At 32.8% G+C, this 12,996-nt stretch overlaps 1 protein-coding gene across 1 annotated transcript; it reads left to right on the top strand.

The window, feature by feature from the left end:
- The first annotated feature begins 9,142 nt into the window (after positions 1-9,142).
- LOC127726974 (M-phase inducer phosphatase-like) lies at positions 9,143-10,018 on the top strand. Its single transcript, XM_052234347.1, has one exon. The coding sequence runs from the start codon at positions 9,143-9,145 to the stop codon at positions 10,016-10,018; it is 876 nt and encodes a 291-aa protein (XP_052090307.1).
- The last annotated feature ends 2,978 nt before the right edge of the window (positions 10,019-12,996 follow it).

The following is a 12,996-nucleotide window of genomic DNA, read 5'->3' as shown; positions in this document are numbered from 1 at the left end:
AACTGTCTTATTAATTTAGAAATTTACTAGTGCTAATAGTTATCTATAATAGAAGTGATTTCGGTGCTTTGTTTTATACAAACTGTATTTTATTGTTATTGTTATCAGTTATAAAACGGTATTCATATATTAAAGATTACCAATATCTAAATGTTTTTGTTTTGTCATGATGTATATTTTTTTTACTGCTGATACTGAGAAAGACCTCAAGTTATTTTAAACAAGCCTATGTCAAATTGAAAACAGTAAATATGACATAAAAAAAAGCTATTAATGCACTCTGGGCTATTCACAATTATCACTCAGAATTCGTTATCTCTTTCAAATTTGAACTAAACTTGACAGGAATAATGTATTGAAGATCTAAATCTTTAATAATTCCCCTGTTCGTTCCGATCGGAGAAAAATATGAATATAGAGACAATCTTAAGTTCTGAATGATCAATTTAAAAAAATCTTCTGCTCTGAAATAACAAGACGACGTGTTTTGAAGCTGAATGTTTATGATTGGTTGCTCCTCTACACAGATCCTCATTTTATTTAATGTTGATTGGCTACCAGTCATAGCGGAATTAATGGCACATAGTGCTGATGAAAAACCTTTGAAGGTTCTATTTGGTCAATTCAAAACAATCTTCTTCCTTGAAACTGCGCTGAAGCAGAAAAGTTTAAAAACCTTAGGCGATTGAAAGACTCTCGACAAACGCCTCCTTTAATGTTTGAGAATTCGGTGTCGACGGTAGTTATTGGATTTTTTCTGTCCAATCAATTCACAACTTATATAGACTATGGACGTTATCAAACTAGACATTTTGGGTAGATAACTGTCTTTTTTTAAGACTGTATGCAATTTGATTTTTTTTGTCGTTTGGTTGGTGTTTCATTGGCGTGCACGTCTTTTTATCCATATGGCGTTCATTGATTGCACCTACTTCTCATTGAAATCACATGGAAATTATTTTTTTTGTCATCTTCTCTGCCACTTCTTGGCCACCTCGAATAAACCTCTCAGAATAATGTATTGGATATCCTCTACACATGATGATCTACTTATGTTCAGATCGGATGCCTCCAGAGGCAATAATTTATACTGATTAGCCAATTTACAAAGTTTTTCTCCTCTGATGGTCTCATATGAAATTTTGCTTTCGTTTTATAAATCTTTTATATTTTTTCTTTTTTTTTTTGGGGGGGGGGGGGGGGGGGGGATACTTACTAAAATCGAGTTTTAAGCCATCTGTGAGTATTTATAAATATATTTACACGTCAAAAATCGAGATAATGTAACATTTTATTTAAACCTAAATGGACGTACATAAAACTGTGATACTGTAAATTTCGGTAGACATTTATAGGTAATTGAGCAAAGTTCCGGTAAGGGGATTTTGCAATTTTGTTTTCATTAAACTAAAATTGTTTGGCTCAATATCAATACTCTTTAGGAATAATGTGCTGATATTTGAAACTTAATTTTGTTCACATTTTATAAGTTCAAGTATCAATATCAAGCATCACCCCCATTTTGATATAAGAAAAAACATATTTAAAAATTTGAAATGAATTGCAGAACGGTTCTCAGCTTTTCGCATGGAAAACACATTTTAAAAAGCACTATTTTTTAATCAATCAATGTACACTAAACACAACATAGAAAACTGAAGACTGAGCAACACGAACCCCACAAAAAACCGGGGTGATCTCAGATGCCCTGGAAGGGTAATCAGATCCTGCTCCACATGTGGCATCCGTCGTGTTGTTCATTTTAGTGCAAACCCAGTGACAAGTCTAATTCGGTAGGTCACATTCGGGGAAAAGAGTACGGGATTGTGGTTACGACAATTTGAACACGTCCGTCGTCGTCTGTGAAACAGATATTCGATAACGATCAACCAACTCGTGAAGGCGTCCGTAAAATTTACGAAAGACAAGACAAGACAATTTTATTCTTTAAAACCATTGTATACACATTGGTACAAAGAATGAAATAATAATACATAGTATACAAAATAAATTGTGCACATGACAAGATATGAATGTTACAATTACTATACAAGATCATTTAGTTATTATAATAGAAAAACAGATAGACAAAGGCTAACCAGGAAGACCTGCTAATGAATTTATAACCTTTATAAATTTACATATATTTTTTAACTTATTTCTATGTGTTGTTTGTAATAATTTACAAAATTTAATTACATTTACTCTGTTACAATAACAATTATCCAAAAACAGTTTTCTTGAGTCGTCTAGGGATCTACAATTCAGAAGAAAGTGAAATTCGTCACCTAATTCTTGACATTGACATAAATTACAATATCTCCTTTCTCTATCTAAACCTATCCATCTACCAGTTTCAATTGGTAATCTATGATTACCAGTTCTAAATCTACAAAATATAACCCTATCTCTATCTGGTAATATATCTAAATATTTTTCGAATTCAAACTTATCCTTATATAATCTGTACGATAAACCTTTTGACGAATTACATATATCTGAACGCCAGTTTTGTTGAAATTGGTCAAATAACTTCTGTTTTAAACTATTATTTAGCCATTTTGTGTTAAAGCCAGTTTGTGCTAACCAGATATTACTATAGCCACATGTTTCAAGAATATTTTTTATAAAAATAACCCATTCAGACGTACAGTTATTCTGTGAATATTTAAAAAACATAAAGTTATACAAAATGTGTGACAACTTATTTTCTTTGCCGTGGACAATTCTACACCAATAATTTACCATACGCAGTTTAATGTAGACTGCCATGGGATAGACACCAAGTTCGCCATAAACCATGAAAGGATGATTTCAACTTGGAACCATTGGAACTCTTGTGAGCAGTAACCCTCTATCAAGGAAATCTTGATAGGAAACACAAGCCCTGGTATATCGTATCAATTGGGAGATATATACTCCGTATGTAGGCGCTGCTAAAATGTTGCTACTTAGAAATGGAAAGTTTTTACGGGACGTATTATGGTATTTCGTTGTCCGTCCGTCCGTTCGTCGTCAACATGTCGGACAATAACTCAAAAACGCTTCAACCAATTTGCATTAAACTTTGTTGAATTGTTTATATCTATTGACGTGAGCTCCCTTTCGATTTTTATAAATTTTAGATTTTACATTTCCGAGTTATGGGTTTTTTTCATTAAAAAAGGGGGATTTTCCAGTTTTCGGATAATAACTCAAAAACGCTTTAACTAATTTGCATGCACCTTTGGTGAATTGTTAATGTCTATTGACGTGAGCTCCCTTTCGATTTTTATAAATTTTAAATTTTACGTTTCCGAGTTATGGGGTTTTATTCATTAAAAAGGGGTGATTTCCAGTTTTCGGACAATAACTCAAAAGTGCTTTAGGCAGTTTTTATGAAACTTTGGTGACTGGTTTATATTTATTAAAATAACCTCCTTTTAGTTTTTTTTTTAGAAATTTCTGATATGACATTGAGGAGTTATGGAAGAGGGACGAAAGATACCAGAGGAACGTTATTCTTTGAAATGCGACGGGCGTATCATGCGCTTATGACACAGCACTTTATTTTTTTATTTTTTCTGCATTTGTTATATTCTCTATATAATTTGCAATAATTTTTTTTTACCAGAGGATCTTTCGGATTAGAAGAGTAAATTATTCCATAATTTATAAGATTCTTTCTCATTGAGTGCAAGTTAGAGTCAACATTTTTTTGTGTCACAGTTTTTTTTTTTTTGGCTAGATTTAGCTGTATTTTTAAAGATCGCCCAACCTCTATGAAAATGTTAGTAAGTTTAACAGAGGATACGTTTATGCCTATTTTGGATTTAAAATGCCCCTTATGCATAAAATCTGATTTTTTTTCAAGTACATGAGGCCTTGGATTTAACATGTTCTAGTTCCGACCGAACGTGGCTGTGTATTTATACAACCCACACAGACAGACGGACCCCCTTTTAAGCATGGGTTTTAGTACAGGAAGGGAGAAGTCCATGGATGACCACATTTTTATAAGTCAGTCAATCCTTGTGGTTTAGAATGAGAACAAATCAACATTATACCCATTAAAAAGTTTCTGCAAAATGGGTCGATCGAAAAGGGTGGATACTGAATTCAGACTGCCACTGGAAAAAGGGGGTATGTTGGAAAGTGTCTGAGTATAATAATATACGTACCGATACATCGAGAAACGCCAAACAAACGTCCCCTCCCCTGACATTGACCATACTGCCACCCGGAAGAAATCTATGGTAAATATTTCTGTACACCAGTACAACCTTAGGATCATTCTTATGCAGAATAAAGAAATAAACTAGCTAGATATCCTATAATTAAGAAAAACTGAATATGCAGTCGTATACAATAATTAACTGACAAAGAAAATGTTTCAAATCAAATTAGTATCTTTAACTAAATTTCAGCTACATTGTATTTATAATTGGAATCATGATTTTTATTTTTAAGATTTAAGTATTGTCTAGTTTCTCCCTCTTTTTTCCTTTCTTTTTTTGGGGGTGGGCGTGGAAGAAGAGACTTGATTGGCTACACCATGGCACAAGGTTCTTGTCTATGAAAAATTCTGATTTTTGGCATAATTTTATCATCGGATGAAATAATTATAGAATAACTAATCGAAGAATTCAAATAGAGAAAAATATTCAACGAGTGACGAACAACACATTAATTCACGAATGCGCGTAGCGCATGAGTTAATTATCAGTGTTGTTCGGTCACGAGTTGAATATTTTTCGATATTTGAATTCTTTGATTAGTTATTCTTTTTATTACATTGGCAAATGGCTTTTTTTTAATGAAATTAATGTAGAAAATGTAAGGAACTATATCTTTTTTCTACGCATTCACAATTTGTTTTGATCCGACGTTTTCGACGTCTTGACAACGCCTATTGTTGTATGACGTCAGAGAGTGAAATAACCACGTTTATTTCACATGTGAAATTATCGGTTTTTATTTGACTGGGAAATCAATGTAATTCAATGCTACCAATGTAATAATACTTATTTCCAATGCTCATTAAGTCATTACATTTGATTGAAACTGCCGGTTAAAAATGTCAGATTCACGTCTAGTTCTGACTCCTCTCCTCTGACAAACTATCATTTGGCCGTTCCTAAAAAAAGTTATTTGTACCTACCTTTTTCATTTTTATGATACAAAAAATGATGGACTAATTACGCTTAAATTTAATATTGAAGAGCAGAAAAGTCAAATGTTTAGAACCAAAGCTTGAGGCATAGGAATACATCTATCTATTCATATACTTTTCTATTTTTATCTAAATTGGTGAGGCAGTTGACTCGCTGCCTTAATGTTAGCCACGTCATCGCCGATGCAATAAACACATAAAAAAAAAGACTTACAAACATCAGAAACTCTTTCTTACCATCAAATCTTTACGACGACGTGTTCTTCTTTTTAGTCTTAAACCCTAGTGCTGGACATTTTATGTTAGTACACATAATATACTAACTGAAATAAACCGGTTCGTCGAATTTTGCGAGGAAAGGGAGACAACTGCATTTCTAAAAACTGTAAACGATTTCTACATGTTAATTAGAAATGCAGTCACTGCAATTATCATAATGTCCTATTTTTACCAATAATTACAGACAATCGTTTGTCGACATAAGAGGGGTGGAAAAGGGGGGGTCCCTGATTTCTACTTCCCTACCCTCAACTCCCACTTGCCTCCAATCACTCACAGACGAAAATCGGCAAAGAAATATTTCCCAGAATATCCTTATTTTTTCTCCACCTCTTCCCCCATATCCCGCCCCTCATTCCCATGTTGCCTTACCCCTGTCCACCCCCTCACATAATAACTTACAGTTTCTTCTATACTATATATTTTGCTTTTCGTCGCTTAATTAAGTCATTCTTCTCGCGCTCGCTGTGATAACAACAGTGCGCAAATGTGCTCGGTTTTAGTGCAAAAAAAATTGTTTAACTGATTTAATAATTTTAATATTTGTTAATATCAGTGTGTGTAAACATTTTTTTCTGTACAAGATGTAAGATTTAATTTCTTGCTCAAAATAAATAGATTTAGTTCGTATTCTGTCACGTGGTAGTAATAAAAGACTTACTACAATGGACAACGTACATACCACTCTGTGTCGCTGTAATAAAAGACTTACTACAATGGACAACGTACATACCACTTTCTGTCGCTGTAATAAAAGATTTACTACAAGGACAACGTACATATCACTTTGTTTCGCTGTAATAAAAGACTTACTACAATGGACAACGTACATACCACTTTGTGTCGCTGTAATAAAAGACTTACTACAATGGACAACGTACATACCACTTTGTGTCGCTGTAACAAAAGACTTACTACAATGGACAACGTACATACCAGTTTGTGTCGCTGCAATAAAAGACTTACTACAATGGACAACGTTCATACCATTTTGTGTCGCTAGTCCTTGTGATTAATAGCACACGACTGGTCAGAGATACTAAAAACGTTTTCTTTGTGTCTAAGATTTTCCGTTCTTTTCGATTATACATGTCTCTCTTTTAATCTTAACTTGTCTATATGCGAATCAGCACACAAATTTCCTCGAAATAAGTATAATAAAATTAACAGAAATTATGAAAAAAAATATGTCATCAACACTCAATTTTCTGAAGGACAAAAGCATCAACATGCATTTTTTTATGAGATTCTTTTATCAATTACAATTATATTTGAAGTTCGTTATCTTGACACAACTACGGCCCTCAGTCAGAAAATAGGTAGAGTCAATTTCCCTTGTATTTGTTTCACTCGCAGGTTCATAAAGATCATTGTTGAAGGCCGTACTGTGACCAGTAATTGCTTATATCTTCGTCATTTCAACTCTGGTGGATAGTTTCGTTGGCAATCTTATCACATCTCCTCATTTTTTATAATGAATGACCACACTATCGGAAAGCAAGCGGAGTACTAAAACATGCTGACATGAAACTCTCGAGATGAAACTATGCCGTCCATTTCTCTTATAGAAGTTCCGGTGGCTGTACTTTATGGAAGATTTCTTAAGCAACCTCTTAAAACCAGTACAGGGAGACACTTGTGCAATGACCAGAATAATTTTCCAGACACTTGTCTTGTCATATAATAAAAAAAGACTTAAAAAAATAAGTTTTAACAAAATATCCCCTTCTGAAGGCGTCGGAGTTTTTTAAAAATAGTACTTGTTTTGCAATACTATCATCACGAGTAAAGAAAAAACTCTTCAAAATAGCAGTGCAGAATTGTGTCCATCAGCATGTCAACCAGCTCTTCATCGGTCACCAAGCCCCGGGGCCAGTTCAATCCTTCTGTGGCTGGGGTCTGCAGCTGAGACATCCAGTACCCCACCCTTTTCACATGTATTGAATATTTAAAAAATCATACCCTATAATATATTATTTTACAAAAAGACATATAGGTTTATTACACTAAAACGATTTAAAAATGAATTGATACAAATGTTTAGGAACTTTACCCAATCTCGTTTTATTTTAATCTATTTTCTATTAAAAATTTCAAATGGAGTAGCACCACTAAGAATCGATCAAATTATTTTGGTCTGAACTATTTCCTAACAATTTTAGGTTTTTCTATAAAAATCATATTATGTATCTAATCAGAAATTGACAAATGTATATCAAGTTTTTGTTCAAGAATACATAAAAAGATATAACGAAACCACAACAATAAAATTTAATCAATTACTGAAGTCACTAAAAAGAAGTATAGAAGATTGAATAGATAAAAACATAATGCATAAAAAAGTTGTACAATTGTATTTCAAGAAATGTGTACATACATAGATATAAGAAGATGTGGTATGAGTGCCAATGAGACAACTCTCCATCCAAGTCAAAATTTATAAAAGTAAACCATTATATGTCAAAGTACGGTCTTCAACACGGAGCCTTGGCTCACACCGAACAGTAAGCTATAAAGGGCCCCAAAAATTACTAGTGTAAAACCATTGAAACGGGAAAACCAACGGTCTAATCTATATAAAAAACGAGAAACGAGAAACACTTATGAACCACATCAACAAACGACAACTACTGCATATATATCAGTAGCTGACTACTAACCTGGGTAATCAGTGGAATATTACAGGATACATCAAGAAAAGCTTGGTTTATTGTAGTAACAATGTAACAAGCATATTTGGTGAATAAATATATAATGTCGTTAAAAAAAAAAAAAGAATCGGTCATGGAGATTTGAAAAATTTACGATTTTGAGTCTGTGATAATTGTAAAAATATTTTAGAAGATGAAGCCCATGTAATGTTAACGTGTCTATTATAATACGATTTTAAGATCCTTTAAGTCTTTTGATGACTTTAACAAAATTAAGTGTTTTTATTCACAAATATTAATATAATTCATTGCTGTGCCAAAGTCTGTTATCTTACATTAAATAGGCGTAAATTTTTTTATTCTGTAACGTATATTATGTACATATACTCATGTTTTATAATAGACGAATTTGTTGTTATTTGTTTAATGTTGTAGTTTCTTATTATCTGTATAGAATGATTCTCTGTTTAATATCTATACTATACATTTAATGTATTGTAGTATTATATATAATTGAGAGAGGAGACTAAAATCAAATATTTAATTGAATTTTATCAATTTTATTTTTATACTTATACCTTACATAGTGATACATTTGAATACAACCTCGTTTTTTGTTTTCGTATTTATTTATATAAATTTTGCATCATTTACCTTTTGTTTATCTTTTTCCCCATTGATTTAATTTGTATCGTTAGAATTAAAATTGTTATGTGAACACTTATCTTACTTCTGTGCCTTTATTACTTTGTGTCATTGATTGTAATCATCTTTGTAGCCTTAAATCCCAGAGTAATTATTTGAAAATGTTTTTGATCTAACAAATTCAATCATAGACATTGATTGGCGATTAATTAAACAATTAACAAAAGCTTTACAACGTTGACCCCGAGTTGAACACTGCTTGAGTAACGAGATGAGCACGGGTTTCCTATTAGAGCCCGGAATTAGTTATTGTCAAATCAAAAATATAAATATAGAAATTTGTAATATTTCAAACATAAACATTTAACATTTAATTCGTTATACTTGACAGTTTAAATTCAGACCACCAACAAAAATGCTTTCAAGACGACTATTTGACACATATGATGAAATTAATGTCATTCCAGCATCTATATCTACCCGGAGTTTTGATTCTACACCAGCAAAGGCTAATGACCTTATGTCTGTGATGACTCCAAACATCAAACGAAATCTGTTTCCTGGTGATGACGATGATTCTGGTCTCGGTATGGATGATCATATTTCATGTACACATAGCTTGAAGAAATCTGCCAAGAGACAGCGTTTAGAAGATGACAGCTCAAGATGTTCAAAACATCCAAAAGTTTGTACCGATATAAAGGCAGTGGTAACCAAACTTGAAGAGAACGACGACTTCATAGCCGATGGTAGTAGATTACATACTTTACCAACTGTCACTGGAAAGCATTCTGATTTGAAAAGCATCACTTCACAGACACTTGCTGGTGTTGTTAATGGAGACTATGATGACGTAATCAGTGACTACAGGATCATCGACTGCCGATACCCGTATGAATTTGAAGGTGGACATATTAGAGGAGCGGAGAATATGTATTTGCATGAAACCATTTTAACTTTGCTTCGTCAACCGACTAAAGATAAAGAAGTTGTGATCTTCCACTGTGAGTTTTTGTCTGAAAGAGGTCCTAAAATGTTACGATTTCTCAGAAGCAAAGACAGGGAACTCAATAAAGAAAATTATCCATCACTGAACTTTCCAGAAATTTATTTACTAGATGGTGGCTACAAGGCATTCTTCAATGAACAGCCAGATCTATGTGACCCAGTGAGCTATCGACCAATGTTTCATTCCGACCACTCAGAAGATTTGCGACGTTTTCGAGTCAAGTCAAAGTCATGGACAGCTGGTGAAAAACGAAGATATGCCAAAAAATCAATGAGATTTTAGAACTGTCTTATTAATTTAGAAATTTACTAGTGCTAATAGTTATCTATGATAGAAGTGATTTCGGTGCTTTGTTTTATACAAACTGTATTTTATTGTTATTGTTATCAGTTATAAAACGGTATTCATATATTAAAGATTACCAATATCTAAATGTTTTTGTTTTGTCATGATGTATATTTTTTTTACTGCTGATACTGAGAAAGACCTCAAGTTATTTTAAACAAGCCTATGTCAAATTGAAAACAGTAAATATGACATAAAAAAAAGCTATTAATGCACTCTGGGCTATTCACAATTATCACTCAGAATTCGTTATCTCTTTCAAATTTGAACTAAACTTGACAGGAATAATGTATTGAAGATCTAAATCTTTAATAATTCCCCTGTTCGTTCCGATCGGAGAAAAATATGAATATAGAGACAATCTTAAGTTCTGAATGATCAATTTAAAAAAATCTTCTGCTCTGAAATAACAAGACGACGTGTTTTGAAGCTGAATGTTTATGATTGGTTGCTCCTCTACACAGATCCTCATTTTATTTAATGTTGATTGGCTACCAGTCATAGCGGAATTAATGGCACATAGTGCTGATGAAAAACCTTTGAAGGTTCTATTTGGTCAATTCAAAACAATCTTCTTCCTTGAAACTGCGCTGAAGCAGAAATGTTTAAAAACCTTAGGCGATTGAAAGACTCTCGACAAACGCCTCCTTTAATGTTTGAGAATTCGGTGTCGACGGTAGTTATTGGATTTTTTCTGTCCAATCAATTCACAACTTATATAGACTATGGACGTTATCAAACTAGACATTTTGGGTAGATAACTGTCTTTTTTTAAGACTGTATGCAATTTGATTTTTTTTGTCGTTTGGTTGGTGTTTCATTGGCGTGCACGTCTTTTTATCCATATGGCGTTCATTGATTGCACCTACTTCTCATTGAAATCACATGGAAATTATTTTTTTTGTCATCTTCTCTGCCACTTCTTGGCCACCTCGAATAAACCTCTCAGAATAATGTATTGGATATCCTCTACACATGATGATCTACTTATGTTCAGATCGGATGCCTCCAGAGGCAATAATTTATACTGATTAGCCAATTTACAAAGTTTTTCTCCTCTGATGGTCTCATATGAAATTTTGCTTTCGTTTTATAAATCTTTTATATTTTTTCTTTTTTTTTTGGGGGGGGGGGGGGGGGATACTTACTAAAATCGAGTTTTAAGCCATCTGTGAGTATTTATAAATATATTTACACGTCAAAAATCGAGATAATGTAACATTTTATTTAAACCTAAATGGACGTACATAAAACTGTGATACTGTAAATTTCGGTAGACATTTATAGGTAATTGAGCAAAGTTCCGGTAAGGGGATTTTGCAATTTTGTTTTCATTAAACTAAAATTGTTTGGCTCAATATCAATACTCTTTAGGAATAATGTGCTGATATTTGAAACTTAATTTTGTTCACATTTTATAAGTTCAAGTATCAATATCAAGCATCACCCACATTTTGATATAAGAAAAAACATATTTAAAAATTTGAAATGAATTGCAGAACGGTTCTCAGCTTTTCGCATGGAAAACACATTTTAAAAAGCACTATTTTTTAATCAATCAATGTACACTAAACACAACATAGAAAACTGAAGACTGAGCAACACGAACCCCACAAAAAACCGGGGTGATCTCAGATGCCCTGGAAGGGTAATCAGATCCTGCTCCACATGTGGCATCCGTCGTGTTGTTCATTTTAGTGCAAACCCAGTGACAAGTCTAATTCGGTAGGTCACATTCGGGGAAAAGAGTACGGGATTGTGGTTACGACAATTTGAACACGTCCGTCGTCGTCTGTGAAACAGATATTCGATAACGATCAACCAACTCGTGAAGGCGTCCGTAAAATTTACGAAAGACAAGACAAGACAATTTTATTCTTTAAAACCATTGTATACACATTGGTACAAAGAATGAAATAATAATACATAGTATACAAAATAAATTGTGCACATGACAAGATATGAATGTTACAATTACTATACAAGATCATTTAGTTATTATAATAGAAAAACAGATAGACAAAGGCTAACCAGGAAGACCTGCTAATGAATTTATAACCTTTATAAATTTACATATATTTTTTAACTTATTTCTATGTGTTGTTTGTAATAATTTACAAAATTTAATTACATTTACTCTGTTACAATAACAATTATCCAAAAACAGTTTTCTTGAGTCGTCTAGGGATCTACAATTCAGAAGAAAGTGAAATTCGTCACCTAATTCTTGACATTGACATAAATTACAATATCTCCTTTCTCTATCTAAACCTATCCATCTACCAGTTTCAATTGGTAATCTATGATTACCAGTTCTAAATCTACAAAATATAACCCTATCTCTATCTGGTAATATATCTAAATATTTTTCGAATTCAAACTTATCCTTATATAATCTGTACGATAAACCTTTTGACGAATTACATATATCTGAACGCCAGTTTTGTTGAAATTGGTCAAATAACTTCTGTTTTAAACTATTATTTAGCCATTTTGTGTTAAAGCCAGTTTGTGCTAACCAGATATTACTATAGCCACATGTTTCAAGAATATTTTTTATAAAAATAACCCATTCAGACGTACAGTTATTCTGTGAATATTTAAAAAACATAAAGTTATACAAAATGTGTGACAACTTATTTTCTTTGCCGTGGACAATTCTACACCAATAATTTACCATACGCAGTTTAATGTAGACTGCCATGGGATAGACACCAAGTTCGCCATAAACCATGAAAGGATGATTTCAACTTGGAACCATTGGAACTCTTGTGAGCAGTAACCCTCTATCAAGGAAATCTTGATAGGAAACACAAGCCCTGGTATATCGTATCAATTGGGAGATATATACTCCGTATGTAGGCGCTGCTAAAATGTTGCTACTTAGAAATGGAAAGTTTTTACGGGACGTATTA

Source organism: Mytilus californianus, unplaced genomic scaffold (genome assembly GCF_021869535.1).
Source record: "Mytilus californianus isolate M0D057914Y unplaced genomic scaffold, xbMytCali1.0.p SCAF_19, whole genome shotgun sequence".
In the NCBI taxonomy this organism is placed as follows: domain Eukaryota; kingdom Metazoa; phylum Mollusca; class Bivalvia; order Mytilida; family Mytilidae; genus Mytilus; species Mytilus californianus.
This window is presented reverse-complemented; position numbering and strand designations above follow the sequence as displayed.

Excerpts from the sequence above, each read along its gene's own strand:
- LOC127726974 (XM_052234347.1), top strand. The coding sequence starts at position 9,143 with ATGCTTTCAAGACGACTATTTGACACATATGATGAAATTAATGTCATT.